The 23933-nt window shown below is 36.1% G+C and overlaps 2 protein-coding genes across 2 annotated transcripts in view; both read left to right on the top strand.

Annotated features, from left to right (window-relative positions):
- Nucleotides 1-23933, top strand: part of LOC147077210 (uncharacterized) — a 332131-nt gene that overhangs the window by 62766 nt on the left and 245432 nt on the right. The window lies entirely within an intron of this gene.
- LOC147077221 (uncharacterized) lies at nt 4270-11172 on the top strand. The gene is made up of 4 exons (XM_085940752.1): nt 4270-4468; nt 6431-6583; nt 7554-7709; nt 9017-11172. Exons 1-4 carry the CDS (start codon nt 4319-4321, stop codon nt 9344-9346), a joined length of 789 nt encoding a protein of 262 aa, XP_085796878.1. The 5' UTR covers nt 4270-4318; the 3' UTR covers nt 9347-11172.

Genomic DNA, 23933 nt, shown 5'->3' with positions numbered 1-23933 from the left:
CTTTATGTATGCCAATTAAATATTATTTATCAAAAACACGTGGACTTGTATTATATCGCACAAAACCATCGACTTACATGAAACTATTTAAATACAATAGTATGTACTTCATTTTCATAATAAACGAATTATAATCTTTTACAAAAATATTTGACATAGTTAAGAATCGTAATCAGCATGGCTTGGGTGTAGAATTGACGTGTCAAATGGTTGCCCCCACTCTTTTCAGCATTGAAAGATTCATCGCACTCATCAATCGTTGCATACTTTTGTACATGTATACAATACAAAACAGCGCGGACGATACTAACGATCTTAATAATAAAACTATTACCGTTATGCCACGCGCATTCGACAACCATTCGTGGATGTTACAACTCGCAATATGTTATAGGTGAACACTATATCTTATTACCAAATTACTCAGTCTCGAATACCGCATCAGGCATTTAGCATCGATATTAAAATGCCCCTGTAAAAGGTTGCACAGCCCTGCAGTACAAACGGAACGCTTCAAGCTTTGTTGTTGCGAACGCATTTTTTTACGCGAAGTCCCTTTGCAGATACCTGCATCCGACCTTGAGCAAGGCGGACGGACAGAAGTCCCGTTAGTCAGCCGAATAACTTCCCCTCACCCCACAGCCGTGGCGGTCGTCCCACGTCTCATTACCAACCAACAGGCTTTTTGGAAAAAGATAGCCAGTTGTCAACCGACCCCTAAATATATCGGAGGTAGGGAAATCGTCCCCAAAACGGACGCGCCGCTTCTGCGGGCAGCGGCGTGGTTGTTGATATAAGCCGGATAATATGTTCTCTAAATTGTGATCAGTATACCCTTTACCTATAATGTGGTAATATTAATTCCCATAACTATCGCATCCCCGATAAAGTGCTCCGACGCCGACCTCTCCATTGTGTGAACACGTCCATGTGTAATAAAATGCAAAGTGAAATGTGATCCAGATGAATACCGTATGCACGCTAGTCATCGGCATGAATTGTGTAACTTCGTCAATTTAACGTTACTTTATCTCACTCATGCTGAGCCCTTGTGTTCCAAACTTGTATAACTTAATGTAATTAAACGTCTCCGCGGAGAATCTGTCAAATCGAAAGTTACTGTGTTATAATTTATCCTGATGTCCACACACATCTCCCAATCAAAATAATACTGAAGAAGATTCGACCACCGACATACATGTGAGTTCCATCATTTTTCTTCTTCCGGGTATTAATCTGTATGCCAGATGTTTGACGTAAAGTGCGGAGTATCTAGTTATAGGGGATGTACCTAGAAACCTGGCATCAAAGTCATCTCAAACTTCCCATAATAAGACATACCAGTGAAAAACCATATAAATGCGATGTATACCCGTTTAAATCAACGCAGCTTAGTAATCTAAAAATAAATAAAATTACTCATATTGCAAAACTAACATAAATTTGTAAATAAATACTTTGTTAATCCAATATTAACTTAAATACTAAAACTAACTTACGATATTACTTGCAAGATACCTAATCGAAATGATAACGGAAATGGGATATAAATAGGGAAGTGGGTATTGAGTGTGTTCAAGAAATACCCTTATATTCAAACCATAAACTGACAATTATTGAGAGTAAACGATAATAGATCGTATTACTACCATGGCCCCCATATCCTGATGCGGGCCCCTTACCTATCGTTAAATATAAAAGCATTGTGATGTTCTACAGTGGCGTTTTCCAAATAGTGTACGCGGTAAAATTAATGTGTATATATAGTGTTTTTTTTGTATATTTTAACACATCCATTTGAATTATGGAGTTGTCGAGTATCGATACAAAATAAAAAATTATATCGTACAACCACATAATTTTTAATAGTAATGTTATTGAAGTAAAGTAGCACCGCAGGTGACTTTTTTTTACTATCAGAGAGGATTTTTGATGTGTGTTTATATCATTTAACTGGTTGACTCGCAACGTCGGGCCCTTCCTGATTCCGAGTATTATCGTATGTCACGATGTAGGCATGTATTATACTATTATAGCCTCGCAATCTGAGCTTATTTTTATACTATTCTTAAGCTGTACCTACAATTAATGTCTCTAAATGCGTTTGTTACCGATTTGATTTATTGATTATTGTTTCAAGCTTCCCTCCAACAGATATTGTCGTCTAAAAATGTCAATATTTGTTTTATAATATACTTAATCAAAATAGCTTTACAATTATTTTTTATTCAGTTTAAAATCAATCTTAGAGTACGACGCGTTGACTGCATTCATTGTATTAAACCATACTGTAACAAGTTGTCTAAAATGTAATCTGCTTCATACCTATTATAACAATAATTAGCTTCGAATAAAATCAGTTTACATAATATAAAAGGTGTTTATATGAAAATGATCCCGCCTTTCCATAACACATGTCATCATCTTCATCACAGTCTGTATATATCCACTGCTGTATGAAGGCCTCTCCAAGCTGATTCCACTTCACTAGGTCCTGTGTGTTGCGCTGCCACGTACTTCCGCAGTACTTATTATTATTCATCGATCCAGCGGCCTCTAGGTCTACCTTGCGGACGTTTTGAACCTCTTGGGTAACACTCAACTGGATGACTAGATTTGTCCAACGACTGTCCTTTCACCGAGCTTGTGTCCAGCTCATTTCTATTTTAAGCCTTTAGCGAACTCTATCATATCAGAAACCCTTATCTGTTTTCTCTTATCCACCCATTCCTCTATTTGTTCTTTTGCGTTATTCCCAGCATGCACCACTCTATACCCCGTTGTGTTCTTCTTAAGATTCTGGATCTGTCTTTTACTTAGGGTCCATGTTTCACACACAGATGTTATTACAGGTCACTTTTGAAGACATTATTCAGGCGGCCAAAAGCCTAACACATGTAGAAAATGATAAAAAAAAAACATTCATTGAGACATGCAGGTATTGATGCAATGAGGGACAGCGTGAGGTGACCTCATTGTTCTGGTGATTTCGGCAGATTTTGCTGACTGACAATGTTCGTTTGAAGGTTCAAAATGTGCTTCGGGATGGGAGCATCAGTCTGATAACATATTAAACACCAAGAAAAACAACATTACACACTTTTCCTTAGAGGCAGCTTACCGTGAAGTCACGTGATAGTACGCGACGTGCAGCATAATATAATCACAACTTAAAGGTCCACATGCTCAGCGTAGGTCAAAATGGAGCTTTTATGCTATTTTCAAAACATGATCCAGGACATTCCTTAACCTTTGGAGATAATCTTTTTATATAATTTTGAAGCCATTTTATCCTTTATATTTATTTTGCATAAAGTATTTTTATGGAATAAAATAGTATTCTTTTAAATCTCTCGCTCTAATGTTTTAGAATATAGTCATATTTCAGTACATCCATGTGCAGTGGTGTTAAGATTTTTTATATTTATTTATAAAACTATTAGTAAAATTTATGTCGACATTATTATACTTAGTGAAACATTTACGATAAAGAATTATATTGATAATCTCTGTGATCCCAAATTTGACAAGAATTAGGCATTTTATTATTCAAAAAATGGGCAAGATTTACACAATTAAAGATAATTCTAAAGATACTGATTATAACCCATGTCTTTGACCATTCAAATGTGATGAATATTCTATGAATAGTGTTTGCTTTATACTAATCATTGACCCAAGAATAAGATAGTATTTTTTTGAAATACGCCATATCTAAATTGGCATTCCCCAGTGGTTAAGCTACAACATACGGCCGTAGCCATAAATTGACAAACGATAAATGAAGTGGGGAGTAAGATCATGTACCGTTTTTAAAAAAATATTTTTTTTCCGGTTAGGTACATGTTCAAACACGCGCGTTAACATAATCTTACTCCCTACTTCTTAGAAGGGTAGTTCCGTTATTACTTAGCTTAGTTAAGTAGCTATTTTTATATATAAAAAATGATTTTCCTCGATTTGGCGCCCTTCGAGTAACTGCCGCCCCCAAGCGACTCTCAATCTGCCTACCTCCACAGGACGTCACTGCACCGACTCGTTGTAAAGTCAAAAAATGACACTGTTCGAGAATGAACCCGTTCAAATTAGTCTCAATGTAATACCGTCACACATCCATCAATCGAGATTCTAGTGATTTTAATAATAATATTAACAACCTACCTACAACACTCTACCTTCATCTGATTAGACAGTGTTTTTGTCTCTATTTACTGATTGTGTTTGTCTATGTATTTATAGACAGATATATTTTTTCTTTCTTGTGGCAACACTATACTAAAAGTTGTCAGGAAGCCGATCTTAGAACAAAAGCACAGACATGGAAATAAAGCAAGAATATATTGAAGAACTATATAATGAAGAGGCGCAGAGTCGGTTTGACCTGTCAATAATTGAACTTCCAAACTGTTTGCACGACCATACTTACGTAAAGCGAGAACATGTCGAAGACTCTAGTTATAATTCTGAGGTTAGTTTATAAAATATAATATAGTTTCCATCGGTTTGCCAATAGTATTTGTCCAATATCATTGATACATACATTTTTTCACAAACCAATTGAATTCGTAGACCCACTATACAACCCACAAGATGTATCAAGAAACTGCCTTTCGGATACCATTTGACACCATCGGTTTTTTTTACAATTAATCTAGGTATTCTTTGTTATTATAGGTACAGTAAATAATCGTGCGTTTAAATCACGTCAACTAACGTCAGTAATAGTAACATGCTTATGTCCTCAAATGTGTTTTATTCGCGTTATTGATTGAACCTCCATTTTTACACTAGGTACCCAATGACAATTCTACCGGGTAGATTGTATTTTATAATTACAACGTTTTTATTAGCTCGTATTCTTATATTTGTCCGATGGTTGTTTATCCAGTACGAATCTTGCAATCGATTTTTAACTAACTTCCCGACTAGCTACACATTTGAAACTTTTAGAATATATCAGAACACGATGCCAATGCATTCTTTTAATACTTTAAGCCATCTTTAAGTGGAATTGAATTCATTTTCAGTTAATTCTGTTTTGTTGAAAAGTTATTTTGGAAGAAATCCGTAATCCAATCCACTATTATTGGTTGCTACGAGGGTGGTCCTTGCAACTAAATTATTAATATATATACGTGCGTTACTATGCAAATCAAAATCACATTTTAGTATTCTATATTTGTTTGTTTTTTATATACTTCACATCAAGTACAAGTTTGAGCATATTGAGCATAATAATTGAACACAAAATTTAAAAAAACGTTGTATATAAAAAGTTCTCTCTCGTATCTTGAGTTACGTGTTTGTAAGTATACAGAATACTGAACTCCGACAGATAATTATTGTACTGAAGCTCTTTCTCGTACCTAAGTCAATATAGTGTTTGCTGCAGTAATATTCACAGTAAAGTTGCAACGTATTCTCGTATCTTCGACAATATGACTGATCGGTCGAAAGTAGGTATAGTGCGATAAATTGAAGAAACATATTTTTTTTATGAAAATGTGTGTATTCTATCTAAATGGATATTTCATAGAAGAAATTTTATTTCTAAATTAAGGGCCTACATGCTCAGCGTAGGTCAAAATGGAGCTTTTATGGTATTTTCAGTTTATAACCCTGGACATTCTTTAAACGTTGTAGATAATCTATTTATATAATTTTGAATCCTTATTATCCTTTATATATATTTTAAACATTTGATGACTGCATAAAGTATTTTTATTAGGTACATAAAATAATATTCTTTTAAGCCTCTCTAATGTTTTAGAATATAGTCATACTTCAGTACATCTATGTGCAGTGGTGTTATCTCCCATACAAGAAAATTGAGAACTGTACAATATTTTTTTTTTTCTGAATATATTGGAATATCGCAAATTTGGTGTAAGGCTTGGTACTCGTATAGCATTGGCGAAGGGTGAAGGTAGGCTTGATCTGTCATAAATAGTGCACACTAAATTTTGTTAGTCATACGTATTTGTTTTCAATGAATCAAGACTACAATTTAGAGACGGTGATGGTTAATTTTTTAAATTCAATTAAACCCTCAGAAACCAAGCTAAAATAAATAATAATGAATAAATGCTCGTCTATCTATAAAATATCTAAAATTATGCAATTAAATTAGACATGTTGAGAGAATATTTTATGGATAGAATAATATTATTATAATATATCACTGTTTGGTTTAGCAGGACTGGACTGGAATGAATTAAAAAAAAAGAACTAACTGTATTCCTTACAAGTAACTTACTGTTATTCTTAATTCAACGGAAAAAAAATGAATGAAAAAGTGTGCACAATTTTGTCGTATCGCCAAAGTAAACCAACACTATTACCTAAAATCGTTTTAGGGGCTTTTGAAACTAGGCGCTTCATTTCTTTCTTATATTGTGTAGGTATTCCCTGAGTATGTTTTTGTTTTTAGGATTCTGAAACATCCCTTACCGATATAAAAGAAGAAAATGATCTTCAACTAGTTGACGTCAAACTCGAATTTGTTGAAGTTCCAATGAATCCATTTACCGATGATTGTTCCCAACCAGGATGCTCGTATTCCGATGTCAAGCCAGAACTACAGGTGGGTTTAATTTTTGTATTTGTCATTCCTAGGCCATACGAAGATGGTTACATGTAAATTGTACGCATTATATTTCACCGTAGCACAGTTAACCGTGAGTTTTCTTATCCGGAAGAAATAACCGTATTATATGCGGTCATCTCTATAATAGTACCTACCGAGATCTGAATATGCTAATATTCACTTTTCTTATTAAACTAAGCGTTTGAGAATGCCATGCGTAATATTAAGAATGTTTTTTATATATAATGAAAATAGCAAGAAGGATGCATCGACTCATTGCCGACTCAAGTAGAAAGCCGATACATTCATAACGACTGGTCCTACTTTTTCCGCCCCTCCCGTTGTTGTCAATGGATGACCTGTCATTCCCTGTCATTGTTCTATAGAGTGCTCATACTGACGCGTCTGTCGTGTTCACACAGGGAATGGTTTGATTTGGATAGATGAGTGACATGTTAAATAATACACGAGCATTAACACACATTCTACAAATGTAATGCATAGATCAATGCTACATATTGGAAATCGATATTACGACCGGATTTTGTGTGAAGGACTAGTCTGACTGTGACAGCTGATGAATAACAGGAACGTAGGTGTAGTATTTATAAATAACACTGATAGTTAATATATTTGATTTGAGATTTTTTTATAATTCAATTTGAAACGAGAAAGGGCGAATCAATATGTCAAGCAATATTGGATCTGATTTTGACAGCTGAATAGTGGATCACTCGTTGCTTGTGCAAAAAATATACTCAGGCTTTATTAATCTAAAGATGGCGCTGGATACAGCCAATGTAGTAGAATTCCTTCGTGTTCATTCTTCATGATTATAGTATTTAGGTCACACGATAGTAATGGGTTGGTTTACTCGAATGGGTGTAGTATAGCAATGCTAGAATTCATGTAGGTAGGTATACACTTTGTATTTAAGTATTAATTATTATTTTATTGTTATTTAAAGCACTCCGAAATGGGTTTGTCCGATATAAAATCTAAAATTGATTATCAACCAGTTGACATCAATGATGAGTTTGATGAAATGATGCGCAAAATCAATTATGATGATTCCAAAGCTGGTCGCTCTGACCCAGACTACAAGCCAGCTGGATTTAGAAAGGTACTGTAAATTGAATTTATAGATTGTGGCTTTCAAATATATATACATTGTTATAAAAAAAATTGTAATTGTAACTTTGCAAAACACCTTTTATTTAAAGTGTATCACATGAACTATTTTCTAAAAATGGCTGACGATTGTGAATCAGCTGTCGTTTTCCAAGATGGCAGTAATAGTAAGTCAGTTATATCACTAGCCCTCGTGGTCCGATGCATAAAGAACCGAGAGTTCCAGTTTCGATTCCCGATAAGGACACAATATATTTATGTCGTTTTCTCAGAGTTTGTGGTTGTTTCACTTCTACTAGTAGACAGGAGGCGCATCAGTTATTTATTTTCCCAAAGTGCAGAACCAACGTGCTACTGGTAATGCCAATTGAAAGGACGATAAGTATGTTCAACCAAATTGCTTCGGGTGTTGATATATTCCACTGGCGTGAATTTTTATGAAATAAAATTTGTATGTACATTTCAAAACCTTTTTTATTTTTGTTCCTAAACTGCACATCGTAGCTGTTGCAGAATGTGTGACGTATTACATAAATATTAAATTAGATATGGCTGAAAAACTATATAATGATCCGTCTTTTCCAAGATTGCTACTGTAACATGTACGAATATGTGCTAGAACTAAATATTGTATAGGAAGTCTCCCGTTTAGGAAAAATATTTTTAGTTCAGGGGTTATTTTGACTTTATATGAGGCGTCTAATTACAAAAAGCGACAAGTCCACAATTCAATATTTTCGGGAAACAACGTTTTGATGTTTCAAGCTTCAATTATTTTTTCCGTTGTATTCTATGTCAAAATTAGAACCAAATGGCAATTTGTTTCAGGCGATAAACTCTTAAATGTAATAAATATAGGCAAAATAAAATTGGACGTAGCGCTATTTGTAGCTCACTTTTTAATTTACTTCGCATAAGGCACATATTTCCGTGGCACTGTCATGAGTTTACCAGATGCTACAGCATGGGAGACGCCCTTTTCAATATTGATCGTTCACTTATTGGTTGACTTAAACACGCGCGAAATCAACTAAGCTTTAAATAATATGAAACATGGACTTGGCGCTTTTTGTAATAAATCGAGACTTAAAATATTTTTTTTCGTAGGGTTATGTCGCGTTTTGGAATTTATAGATCAATAAATATTGTGTATAATTATACAAAGAATACGTGCGTATTTCTTTGTCCGATTTTGACCAAATGTGGACTTTTCGCTTTTTGGAATTAGACGCCTCATATAGATAATAATTCATATGAATTTCATTAAATCTAATACATCTAACCTTATATTTTTTATAGGTTTCTACCCAGAGTTGCACCTCACAGCAAATGGCAAATGATGATATAAAATCATATCAATGCAATATTTGCACAGCAAAGTTTCTTCGTATCGGTCCACTTAAAACACATAAAATGAAACATGCTGGTGAAAAACCTTACCGATGTGATATTTACCCATATAAATGCTTATATATCGGTAATCTAAAAAAACATAAATTGAGGCATACCGGCGAGAAGCCATATCAGTGCAGTGTCTTTTCATTCAAATGTAGGCGCCCCAAGATTCTCAAAAGACAAATTGAAACACACTTCCGAAAAGTCGTTCCAATGCGATATTTGTTCATATAAATCCTCGAATCGAAGTAATCTTAAAACGCATAAACTGAAGCATGCCGCTGAGAAGCCGTATAAATGCGATATATGCTCATATAAATGTTGGCGACTTGTTCACCTTAAAAACCATAAAATGAAGCATACGTGTCAAAAACCATATCTTTGCGATGTATGTCCATACAATTGTGCAACACTTGGTAGTCTCAAAATTCATAAAGTGACGCACACCGGTGAAAAGCCGTATAAATGCGATATTTGTTCATATAAATGCGCTCATCCCGGTCATCTAAAAAGACATCAAATTGTGCATACCGATGGAAAACCACTGAGAGTTGCTTACACGCTTAACTCGTTTAGAGCTGATGACGCGACAGGCGCGTTTGCATTACCTGGCCATTAGATTTAATTTACATGATATTTAAATGTGATAATTAAATATTAATTAACAAATCAGCAGTGATTGTGTTATTATTGTTTAACATTTAAATATATTAATAGACCATTTATTTTATTCAACGCATAAATTACAAGATTTGGAGATTGTAACATATCATATAGTGAACATACAAAACTTAAACATACCTCAGATATATACCGACTGTTACAATACATTCAAAGAGAGATCCAGAAACTTAGAGTAGCACAACGTGGTATGGAGAAGTGCATGCTGGGCATAGCGTCAAAGGACAAAAAGAGGAATGAGTGAATAAGGAAGCAGACAAGGGTTTGCGATGTAATATAGTTTATTAAAAGCCTTAAATGGAGATGGGCTGGACACATAGCTCGAAGAAAAGACAATCGTTGGACAAATCTAGTCATCCAGTGGTATCAAAGAAGTACAAAACGTCCGCAAGGTATACCTAGAGGCAGCTAGATCGATGAAATGTTAAAGTTATGCGGAAGTACGTGGCAACGTGATATATTAGTATTTTGTGATTGTGATCTTTGTCTTCACAATCACAAAATAAAAGAATGTTTCTAAAATGGATTTAGAATAGAGTAAAGTTAAAAGAAAAGAGAGCATGAGACATAAGCAAACAAGGAAGGACCATGGATTACCTGATCTTTCTCAAGCTGAACAATAATTACTTATTGTGTATAAAGTCCTGGGCGCCACACGATCTTGAAACCGTGAAAGATTATAATTATTTAACAGTGTGGAATAAAGCGGGAACAATAAATAAAAGAGCAATTTATATACTTGACAGAAACTATATTATCGTCAAAGCAAGAAATTAGAATTACATTAAAAGGTTATTAAGCGGCTCGATATTGAAATTTGGAAATACTAAAATAAATGCGAGCAGTTAAGTTTGAAAAGAAACATTGGAAGAGTAGTGAATCAAATAATAGTAGTTTTAAAATACGAAACTAGAACGATAAGAGGCTTCAAGCACTGCGGATGCAATCGTGCTTCGTTAAGTGACGTCCATTATAAATGTTGGGTAAAACACAAGCGGAGCACGACTATACTAGACGACAGTCAGAATCAAAAAGCCCTGTTGCTGCGTTCGCACCTTGCGACCTCCGTTGCGGTCGGAAATTCCATCAGCAACATCTGTTAAATCGCGTACGCTCCATCGACGTGACCATAGATCGTCGGGGTTGCCAGAGGTATGAAAGTTAGTTATGTTCATTTTGAACATAACAAACGCTGTGCACAGGACCGAGAGAAGTGGAAGCAGCTTGAAGAGGCCTTCATCCAGCAGTGGATAGATTCAGGCTGATGATGATGATGACATTCTCAAAATCTTGTCAATTATTTGTTGAATAAAAGAAATTGTTTATATAAAATTGTTAGCAAATCCATGTCGCCGTTATAAATAAAATATTTGGCGAGATTCGGGCGTTTGTTAGTAATGAAGGGAATTAATATTCCTCGATTTAATATACAAAAAACGATAGTTAATATGAACGCAATTTGATAAGCATTTTTCATGTATGAGATACTAGGTAGTTTAAATTGTCGTAAGTCATAAGCTCGTACACCGCCAACTTTAGAATGATAAAGCCTGAGCATAACTTTTTGCACAAGCAACGAGTGATCCACTTTTCAGCTGTCAAATTCAGATCCCGCCTTGACATTGATTCACCCTTTCTCGTTTCAAATTGAATAATAAAAAAATCTCAAATCAAATATTGTATTATACTGTTATTCATCAGCTGTCAAAGTCAAACTAGTCCTTCATTCAAAACCGGTGGTAATATCGATTTCCAAAAAATATGTAGCATTGATCTATGCATTACATTTTTTGTAGAAGGTGTATTTATGTTATGCTAGTGTATTATTTATCATTTAACTCATCTATCTAAGTTAACTTACTTTGATCGTCACTTCCAATTATTAATAACACAGAACCACTGCATTAGATGAATTCCAAGGTCTCCAAGATAAATGAAAGTTTTAATGGTAAATGTGACGAGGACAACTTAAAAATCCTGTAATTGCGACATGATACCCGTGTGTTGCCACATGAAAAAAAATCATGTAATGAGCCAAAGGACCGCCATCTTTAGATTAATAAAGCCTGAGCATAAGAGGGCTCGCACATCAGAACTCGCCGCATGCGTCTTACGACGAATTCGTCGATGTGACGTCATCGTAAACCAAGAAACAAACGTTATCAAATGGACCTTCGCAGATTGGCCGATGCAACTGCAACTCTGCGACCCTGGGACATTCGTCTAGTTGCAATGGCCAAAGCGTGCATGTCGATCTCGGGAATGTCGCCTCCGCGCAAGCGCACAGCCTGCGGCCATCGGCCATTTCTGTTTCTGTCTCTGTCTACACTGTCATTGCTCGCTCATCGCGGTGAGCGTTTGACGTTTGTTCATACAATCAACACAATAAAAATGGCAGACGAGAGACTTCTCTTTTTTCGTGTTTGACGTTTGCCGCTGGGCAGATGTGCGAGGATGTACGATGCAACATTCGTCGAAAGTCTTAGAACTTTTGATTTATGGCCGTTAGGCACACAAGGCGCATTGTGATGTGCGAGCCGGCTAACTTGCACTTACAAGCAACGAGCGGTCCACTGCCATACTATTTTTTATCGATAACGTACTTGCAAGCAGAGTTTGGTATTCTATAATGACTGAAGAGTATAAATAAGTTATTAGTTATTGTCGTGTGGAATCGACTGTCACAATGACAAATGTCCTAGTGTATTATAATATTATTATACACAGAAGAATTAGTTAACTTACTTTGATCGTCACTTCCAATTTTATTATTAATAACACAGAACCACTACATCAGATGAACTCCAGGGTCTCCAAGATACGTTCAAATAATCTGAAGCTAACATTACTCCTTCAAGTGAACACGACAGACGCGTCAGTATGAGCACTCTATATACAATGACAGGCAATGAAAGGTCTTCCATAGACAACGGGAGGGGCGGAAAGGTAGGACCAGTCGTTTATATAACGGCTTTCTCTTCAATCGGAAATGGCTCGTAGCATAATTGAACGTAGTTATGCAGATTGTAGCCAGTCCACAATAATGTCGAGCTGATAAAATGGAACTTTAGCAACAACATGATATAAAAAACGTATGTAAAATTGTAAATAGTATTTTATTTCAAGTATTATTTGTTTGCGGCTTGGCTATTTTCAGCAGAACGTAGAGAAAACCTTCTCGCATCATTCTGATCTATATCATATCTCATTTATTTTTTTATTTTTTGTGGACTGGCTACTTTCTGCATAACTATGTCCAATTGGTTATTGCACAGTTGGCACGATTCCGGTAGTTATACGGGCTTAAATCTCATCGAGCATCGTATTTTTTTCAAATATCTTTTTCTACTAGGTAGGTACTCGCATATATCTGAGGTGTTTTCAAGTTATGTATGTTGAATTAAATGTATATTTATGTCATGTCGACCAGTATTATGTCGCACAAAATCAACTATCTAAAAACCGTTTAAATACGATATTGCTTTGTGTTATTCATGATAGCGACTTTTATTTTTTTTACAAAATATAACTATCATAACTTAGGATGGTAACCCGGATAATTTTGTGTCAAACAGTCTTCTCAACTGCTTGATTTCGAAAATTTGCGGCTTCATACTGCTCTCCCTTCACTTATAATGTTCGGCAGTTTTGTATTTTGCTTTTGTTACTTACTACAATTTTAATATTGCTTCTACGTGCTGATCCCTCCCATGCGTACTCCAATCATGTAAATTCAGTTGAAGCACATTTGAGTGCATGTCGATCACAGTCTTGTGTAACTGCTCCTGAGATATTCCAAAAAAAAATGATTCTTCAGATCCAATCGTAGGGTTCCGTGATTGTGGTGCGGGCCGAGTTATTTGGTGGGTCCATAAGCTTCAATGGTTGAACCCACTCCCTCAGCGACACCCTACTGAAAGATCCAAGTCACCCATTAATTATTAGTGCATTTATACAATACAGAGCAGCGCGGATAACACGAACGGAAAGGAATTATTCTAATAATTATTACGACTGTAAAGCCACGCGCATCGATAACCTCTCGTGGATGTGACAACTCGCAATAACTTGTAGGTGAACAATTACACCCCCAGGACAGATATTTGACAAAAAGTATTCTAAAATATTCTTCTAAACGAGCCACTGGTGTGTTAAGAGCATAGAGGTATTAAATTAAAAGGGGGCAAGGAATCGGCTTTCTCATACAGCTGAATGAAGCAGGCCAACAATAGCCGATAACTTACGAAAAATAGTGACGCGATTAAAAAAAATCAGGGCATCACAGAGGATTTACTTTGGTCATTATAACGTACCCGTAAAATATAATGTTAACGTTCAAATTTTGCCACAAATTGATAACCAGCCCGCCCAACCATACTTTTTCGCCATACTAGCCGGCTTCACCACACTTTCATATAACCTGCCGCCCCTAGGTTAAGTGCGTACATAAGTGAAACGGCAGATAATTTTCAACTGTATGTGGAACAAAATTTCGGCCACGTTGCCATTCGAAGAGCGATAGTCGAGGTGTCTGCACGTCGATTCGTTTTGTCGTTGTGTCGGATGAAAACATTCTCAAATCGTGTAAAGATGACTAAAAAACTTTACGTAGGTATGTACTTAAAAAAGAAAACATGCCAATGAATATACTATTATTATTACGAATATAATAATAAACAATATAAAATGGACGGATGTTGATTTTTTATGACAAATTATATTTCGTTCGGCTTGCGTCTTTTGCACCCGCGACCCGCAATCTGCGCTTCGACTAGTCACGATCTTTTTAGACCATGCCTCAGCTGAGGTATTGCCTTAATTCTCAAATTGTCATAAAATAATATTTCAAATAAAATTGTCAATGTTTACAATGAGTTGATTTTTTGCGCATTACTCCTCCGAAGTGCTCGAGCCAAGTAGCGTAACCCTATTTAAATTGATCTATAAATTTATCAAAAACATTAAGGCTAAGGCCACATAGGTAGGTGCCGTGCTTGGTGACGTATCCTAGCGAACGGACGCACACTATACTATCGCAATGGCCAAACTGTACGCTTCGCGCCTCGCTACGTGAATATTAGTCACCTAGTAAGTCTCCCGGCGAACAAACGTGTTGGTTAATTTTATTGTGTCACCTAGTGATTTTGCAAGATGGAGGATGTTTTGATAGGTGCGGTTTATAAAAGAGAGCCTTTGTGGAACCCATCTAACAAATTATACAAAAATGTACCAGTGGTAAAATCACTTTGGAAGGAGGTTGCATAGGAAGTAAAGAAAGATGGTAAGTTGTTATGAAATTGTTTATTTGATTTATTTAATATTATATAAACAGCTGAGCATATTAAAAAATCAACATAATTGGCATGAGAGTTTTTAAATTGCTTTCTCTCGTTCTTCGAGATGTGGCTGTATAGACGCATCCTCAAAATTCCTTGGACTGACCGGGTGACAAAAGTTGAAGTTCTCAATCGAATAGGGGAGGACTGCGAAGTTCTACGTAGTATCAAAACCAGGAAACTACAATACCTCGGCCACATTATAAGAGGACAAAAATACGGCATTCCCCAACTTGTCATTCAAGGAAAGATCAATGCTAAGCGTAGTAGAGGACGGCGCCGCATTTCGTGGCTCAAGAACCTCCGTAATTGGTACGAGTGCAGCTCCACTGAACTGTTCCGGGTAGCAGACGACAAAGATAAGATCGCCTTGATGGTGGCCGACTTCCGCTAGAGGATGGCACAATAAGAATAAGCTGTGGTTAAGCAGCGACACGAGGTTCAAGGGCCGAGTGATATAATGGGGCGATCTGAGGTAATCGTGGTAGGGAGATCGACACTGCTACCTTCGTTTCCGTCATATCCTGCGATCTTCTTCTTCTGTCGTGTTCGGGTGAGAGATTCATTTAGACTTTCCAAGTCCACGTCATGGCCATTGTCTTGAACTCATCATTAGCGTCAAAAATACGGTTGATTGTCGCAGTAGGTATAGCAAATTTATCATATCATTATCAGTTCTGTTACCTCGTTCTGTAGCCAGGCGAAAGGTTTTTAATTCGCACAATAGGGAGTTTTGTGGAATCCAGTCTCTCACACTACTTCGCTATTATTTCGACTGGGCATGGTTCTGAAATCTCTAGTCTTGTTGTAAAAAATAAGGAATATGTAAATGTGTCCCTATGGCAGGTAAATTTTCCTACACATTTAGACTATTTAAGGCCATCCTCCCACGGCGCAACTTATGTCCGTCGGAACTGAAACTAAAATTCCAGCCAGTATCTAGCTAATGTATTTCAATGGCCGCTCGCTGACGGCGAGACTGGAATCTCTCGGCATCAAAACGGTCGCGAAGAGATGCGACATGCTAGTCGCGCGGTCTCTCAAGTTTCCAGTCACCGTAAAACAGTGGTACCAACATCATTAGATTCGGTGAAAAATCATATTTTCTTACCAAAATTGGTAGCACTGCGAACAAGTGTCATGCTATAAAAACCATTTACAACCCAAGACGTCAAAAGTACAAGACAAGCAAAATTGAAATAACCTAATTTTATTCAAGTAAACGCGGCAGCGTGCGTGTTGTTGGTTTTTGTACAAAACAGCTGATGGTCCAGTTTGACAGTTTGAGGTTATGTGATTATTATTTCAAGTGGTTTCAGTAGCGCCGTGTGCGAATCATCACATTTGTCAGTTTATGAGTACCATCACCAACCAGTATCACCAGATTTCAGTTGCGCCGTGGGAGGAGGGCCTAAGTGTACATTGGTGGCTCCTGCACTGCGGACAATTGGCGGAGTTACTCTGGCTTGTTTTCACCAACAAAAAATAGCCACCTGGCGTTACGTACGTTTCGGCCGATTCGTTGTTTATTGCAGATGTTGTCGCTTTGAAATACGTTGTCTTCAAACTTTTTAAACTGGTATAAGGATAATATGCGGCACACTTTGCATTGGAGATGTCAGGGCAATGATTCAAATAAAACTTGTTGATTGAGCAATACAATGGTGTCGCTTTTATATAGACTACTCTAAGACATGACTATATTCTGTACCACAAATTACTTAGTGGTTTTGTTCGCGACTGTGAATCATTTTGTGTCTCTTAAAAGAAGTTCCCCATATACATTTGTAATCACATAAGTGGCACTGAAAAGGTGCTTTACCGCTATGGAGCATTTTGTGTTTCTTTAAGGTACAAGATGATGTACAGCAAAAATCACATTCATTGCACTTAAAAGGTTTTTTTTGCCCAAGTATATGAACTTTATTATGTGACGTCAAGTGAGAACGCCTTCTGCATTTGTAATCGCATATTTTACACTTAAATGGCTTTTCTCCAGTATGAACCAATACATGATCTATCAGATAACTGTTTCTGTAGGTTTTAAAATCACATTTATCGCACTTAATCGCTTTTACGGTATGAATTATATTGTGTCTCTTCAAATCGCTGGCTGTTTTAAACCTAAAATCGCAAAAATTGCATTTAAAATGTTTCGCGCTAACGTGAACCACCATATGTGCTTTTAAACAACCCTTATTTATAGTTTTATAATTACATAAGCAGCATGCATAAGGTTTTTCACTACCATGAATCAGTTTATGTCTTTTCAAATTATCGGAATCTTTGCATTTAAATTCACACACGTTGCAAGCTAAAGGTTTTTCCTCACTATGAACCAATTTGTGTCTTTTCAATGAAGCGGAATCTCGGCATTTATAATCACACACGTTGCACATTATTGGTTTTTCTCCACTGTGACTCATGCCGTGTCGCTTCATGTGACTGATTTTTCTTGTACCATAACCACATATATTGCACAGAAATGGGATTTCGCTACTATGGATCATTATATGTTTTTTTAAAACGAGACTGTTTGACGCAATATATTCGCATTCACTGCAAGCAAACCGTTTTATATTGAGATTAATGTTATCGTTTCCTGACAAAGACACGCCGTGAATCAATTTGTGTTCCTTTAAAATGTCTTCAGATGAAAAAAAAGCAAAACATACATGACATACAAAATTTCTATCGTAGAATGTATTTTTTTTCAACTTTAGACTAACTTCCTTTTCGGTAGTCATGGCTAATAACTCCTTTTTAACATCATTTTCATGGATTTCAATATCATAATACGGTGGCGAGGGGTCAAAAATAGATTTATCAGATGTTCTGCGCGGACTCAGATGTACACCTGTAGAGTTGTTGGGTTTAATCAATTTGTCTTGAGGAAAATGGGATTCGTATCCCATAGTTTTATTATTTTTATCAGATGATGTAGTAGTAACATCACTAACAGAATTACTTTTCTGGTAAGCACATACTTGGAAATCCGTTTCCTTTTTAATGACATGTTGATGAACGTCAATATCATCGTAAGACATTTCGGACTGTATCCGTGAAATGTCAGTTTCTCTGTGCAGATTTTGATATGTTTTTTGATTCCTAATATTTAATTGATTTAAACGTATAGCATTACAATAATATATTCCATTGGCATCGGTGCTTTCTTCCATAATCTTTTTCTGATTCTTAAGATAATCAGGAAAAGCTTCAAAGAAAACGGAAGACGTGTGACAAGTTCTATGTTCTTGCATAATATTTTTGGTGGGGAAGAAACTGTAGCAAAAATTGCATACGTAATATCTCTCATAATATAATATTCTCTTCACAACAAGACGAGCTTCCTTTCTATTCGACGTATTCAACTCTAAGTAGACATCTATTGGGCCAAGTCGAGAGATAGACCCATTGTCCACAGTTATAAGATCATTTCGTTCATATTCCACAATCTGCAATGCATTACCGTTGTCAAAATGTGATGAAATATGGACGAGATCACTTTCATCAGAAGGTATACTGCCCTTAACATTGTAAATCTGGAACGAAAAAAATACAAACAATTTTTTTTAAGTATCTAAGCTAATTACACTTTTATGAAAGAATATTGCCATTTAATATCCCAGATTATGTTACCTAATTAAAATCCTCACAGTTGAGACAATAATTTACTTTTAAAATTCTGAAAATCATAAACATGATATAATTTTATCACTGAACCTTGCGCCGATAGCCATGGTTTTGGCACTCTTCATTATAATTAATGCATAGCTTTAAAAGGACTGATTTCATTTTATCCCGTATTATCGAAAACATGACGTATTGTCCATGGATGGCCAAATCTAGCGTATTGGGAATAAATATTTTATTTATTCAAACCATAAATTTGAAAACAGCTTCCATTTGGGAAAAAACTCATGAAAAGCTATATTCTTTAAACATTAAGCGAACAGATATAAAGATGGGGTGTCAAATTGGCCCGTTTACACATGCATATATTTACTGTGCACAGTAAGAAAATTTATGGGGAAACACGTAATATCCTGCAGTTAGCAAGATTGCGTGTATGAATCAAACAAGTTTGGAAGCTTCCGAAATGTGGTGATTTTTTTCCGCGCGAGTAATATCTGCGCCTCCGCAGTAGAACGATAATGGCGAACCTTTCGGTAAAAAAAACCAACTACTGATTTGAGGTTAAGCGATTTTCAATACCTCCTGTCAAATATCGTATAAAATGACCACTCGCGTCTCGCTTACTCTTGAAGAATGAGATTGGAGAGACAGTCAGCACTTTTATGTGTAAACAGTAATTGTCATGATAGTTTAAAATAAGAACTATTGCCGACAGTAATTCCATGTACGTATACCTACATGCGTTATTAGTTTATTTCTGTATATTTCTACTAACAGAACAATAGAAAAGTTTTAATTAGGTTGCATAAAATATTAAATTAATTCATATTATCAAGTATCCTCAATCGAGAGTAATAATGGTATAAAAATATTTGTTAAAATCACTAACAGGGTGTAAGACTTGCATTTAAGGCGATGTCTTTGGCCTAAATTACACATATAATGTGACTTTCACGCCATCTATTTATATTTACAGGCATCTACCATGAATTTCTAAAAATCTGTTACTAAAAACTTTGGTCGATTCCAACCAGATGGCAGTAAGTTACCATAATAAGTTGCAAGTATTGCCAGATGAAAAAATCGCTAGACAAAAATTCATTTACATATTATAAGAATATAATATATTCTACTTACTATAATATTATTATATATATATACTTATTCAAATAATTATTAATTTTTTTAAATAAGTACAATATTTTATTATATCGTATTGACATTTTTATGATAGTATATTATAATATATTGTAGGTATATAATTTGATCAAATTCAATTACACAAAAAACGTTGTTTATGGAATTACCTTCACTTATTATAATATAAAAAAGTTCTACTAGTTATTTTGTAATATGTGACAATCTAATTCACTGTGAATTGACACATATAATTTTAAATCGTCTGCCAAGAGTAAAAACTGGATTCCATTGATAACATTGACAATGTCACAAGATTTGATATAATACACGTGATATGATATAAGAAAATAAAATCGCTAAGACACTTCGCTTTCTTCCATTTTTTGTGATGCAAGTGCTTTAATCGTATGTCCAATCACGAGAGTCCTTTTTGCTGGACGGCGTGGGTACGGGGAATTTGAAAAAGAAAGTTAGTAAGCGTCCTTTGTAAACCGTGTACGGACCTGTGTAACTAATTGTAAAAATAAAATATGTAATGGACTATAAAGTAACGTTGTCCAACCAAATATTAAAATATATAACGCTAAGACCGCACGAGAAAGACTTAGTGTTTTATTTAATTTTACCAACATATATAAATCCTTTTTTTATCTTTTTTTTGTGAATCCGGGGTTCGATGGACACCTGAGCTAGCCGCTGGAACCCCGGGTATCTCAATTTCTTATCTCTGAAAACTGCTTGAGATTCATACAGTATAAGAAATGAGATGAATACAAATTAAAATCACCAATGATGGTTATACAATTATCAACTGGCAAGTTTTCAAAGTATGAAAAGAACGAATTATATGCATCGCGAGACGATCGCGGTGGAAAATACACGTAACAGTGAAAAATGACCCATTTCACCGTAATCGAATAATAACGACATCAATAGCTGCAGCAAAGTGACAGTCAACAACAGATATACTGTCTGGTCGGTCGGAGCGTACAGCAATGAGAACGCCACCACCTCTCTGCCCAAAATAAAAATTGCATTATAGTGAATTTTTTTTAGCTTTATAAGCTGGCGACCCCACAGAAAACCCGTCGCGTTCCGAGGTTGGGAACCCTTGGTCTAAACAGTCATCTCGCTCGAAAGTTTAGCTTTGCCAAGAAAAGTGCTGTTAAAACATAGCACTTATTGTAACAATTACAACAATTGGATACAAACCTTCCTTAGATAGCAGCGGGAAGCGTCTTGCGTACATAGTCTCAGGAATAGACACGCTGGATCCAAACACATGTTTGTGAAAAATTGTTTAGGTTTAGGAATCAGGTTATAGAAAGTATTGAGAATACTAGACGTGTTGAAAATAAATCTTGGTGAATATCTTCACCTTGGAAGTGAATAGAGGTAATCCACACAAAATTCAAAAACGTTTTTATTTGACCAAACAATTTTTGAAATACTTATTGGTTATAATTATTATTATGGTGAAGAAAAATAACTGATCTTTTTACAGGAACATGATTTCCATCAAATTTGCTAAACAATCTAATACACAAATGACATCCGTGAAGCTCTATTCACTTCCAAGGCGACGATATCAGGAAAACATGTATAATAAATAGTAAAACGCATGCGTAGATTAGAAATGCGTTTTATTATCGCTCAAGTCCGACAATTCTAGGAATATATTCTGGAAGAATTGCCAAAGAAACCAAAATAACCACTAAATAAACTAACTATATATGGTATATAATTATATAAAAAAGTTCCACTAGTTATTTTCATTAAAACATTTTAGAATATAATAAATCATTGGTTACATTGTATAGCATTGTAAATTAATAATAATTATGAGATATCGTTATAAGCATAGAACACGAAAAATCTGAAAACCATCGTGAAAATCCACGAAACAAGCATGGCATGCATAAACAGCTACAAAAGAAGTTGTTTATTCTAATGAAGTATATATAATAAGCAATATTATTGAAGTTAACCCACGAGCCATCACGTGGCCCTACATTGGTTGATGTGAAGCATCTAGTTCAGTTTTAGGCTGGGAATGCCCTAGGAAAAGATACCCAGGACTAAGGTTGCTACGCTCAAAGTGAGCTCTGACTGAGTTTAAAGAAGTTACTTTCTAATGCAAAGTTCCGGGGAGAGAAGAGCGCAAGGAAATTATTAAAATAAAAATAATTCTATTGTATATATGAAAAAATAATGAAGCTAATCATACGAACAGCAAAAATTACGTGTAGAGATCTTCACGCCCGCAGTAAGACGCCGCAAATTTTTTAAATGCAGGATAATTGGCCTTAGTAGCAACCAAGTCGGACGGCCCGATGGGCCCAACAGCTGGTTGGACCGACCTGAGCATCTCCTCCCGTTCGGGAGCACATTCTAAGACATTCCCAGAGGATGTGGTTGGCATCCTGAATTACCCCTCCGCATGGACATGTCGGACGGCTTACAAGTCCAAGCTCAAAGAGCTTGCCAGCTAACCCACCGTGTCCAATCACAAATTGATCGGTGTGATGGTCAGGAGTCAGATATTTGGTTATCTCCAATCGCCATTTAATGTCTGGAAAAAATTAAAATGTGTGCCGGCCCTTGGTTGATTCATTCCACCGTCGCTGCCAGGTCTTCTATGCCGCGTCAAGCGTCAATAGACGTATAGTCAGGTTACTTTTTCAGCAACATGCCGAGGAGGCGGGGCAAGGTGAAAGTCACCAACAATGGCCTCCTCACCTTTGAGGAGCTTCGTTGACGGACCGCTGACCTGTATGTGCAGGTCAAGTGGAAGAATGCGGCCAGGACCGGAAGCGCGTCCGTTGAAGTTGCTCGGTAGGCCTTTGTGATTTCTAAGAGCGCACTACGTAGTCTATCAGTTTTGTGGATACGCGAAATTCCATGTCCAAATGTCAAGGAAAACTATGACATATTTATTGCGAGAATTATATCAGAAGTCAACATAAATTACTTTTTTATTTTCTTCGCTTTAGTTTGCAAATTATTTAATATAAACTCAGGTTCGCGAATTCTCATACCCCGTTGGATACGGCTATCAGCTAATTCTGGAAGAAGGCAATCATTATAAAAACTTATCAAACGCGGTAGAACACGTGTCTCAAACTGTGGATCTGGCAAAAGTCGTATGATTTCGATTCCACTGTCGGCATATACAATTAAATCACAGTATTCCTTCTTCGCAATGTACAACTGTCCCTGTATTTGAAACCAATAATTATGTGATTCTTTTAAGTGAAGTACGGAGTTCACAATAGTTAAACATAATATATTGTTTTGTAATGCTGCCTCTAAAATTGGTTTGGAACCGATGGACGGAAGACATTTAACTTCTATCAACCCATTTTCCCCAATTAAACCGTCGGGGCTTGCTCCTAAAAATGGGAATTCCGTTCTTACAAAAAGACCACAAGGCATAACAGTGACTTTGTTTTTTGCTTCATATAAGGCAATAGCAGTGCGTTCATTCTTCCTGCCATACATTATATCCTTTGTCACAATATCACTTGGGAAAAGTATATTTTTAACAGTATTATGCCGTGGTGTCGTATTTCTCATTTTGAAAATATTCCCAAACTTAGATGCTGTCAAACGTTTATGCCTGGCATCAATCCACAAATAATTTTCACTTTGCCCTACTGTCGCCAACTGCAATTGCTTACAATCTGTATCGCAAGAAACCCCAGCCTGTAAAGATTCCATAATTTCTTTCATTTTCTCCTGTAAGTCCAACTGTGGAATATCTGAATCGGCAGCATGCGGGCCATATTCACAGTCAGCTTGGTTGCTTACAGGGACAGTTGGTTTTTTATACCTGGAAGTGAAATCTAAACGTCTCGCCTTAAGACGATTTTGACGATTTAGCCGACTAATAACAACACTTTTAATTATTTGAAGTAATCTGCACGGCACTCAGAGTGTTCGCCAAATACATGATTGGGTCCATTTTTCAAATCCAACTTTAACTGAGTGATATTGCCTTCGCATCGTTTTATAGCGTATCGTGCAGC

This window comes from Rhyacophila brunnea, unplaced genomic scaffold (assembly GCF_057557595.1).
Source record: "Rhyacophila brunnea isolate RB1 unplaced genomic scaffold, BYU_Rbru_1.0 scaffold_13, whole genome shotgun sequence".
NCBI lineage: Eukaryota > Metazoa > Arthropoda > Insecta > Trichoptera > Rhyacophilidae > Rhyacophila > Rhyacophila brunnea.
This window is presented reverse-complemented; position numbering and strand designations above follow the sequence as displayed.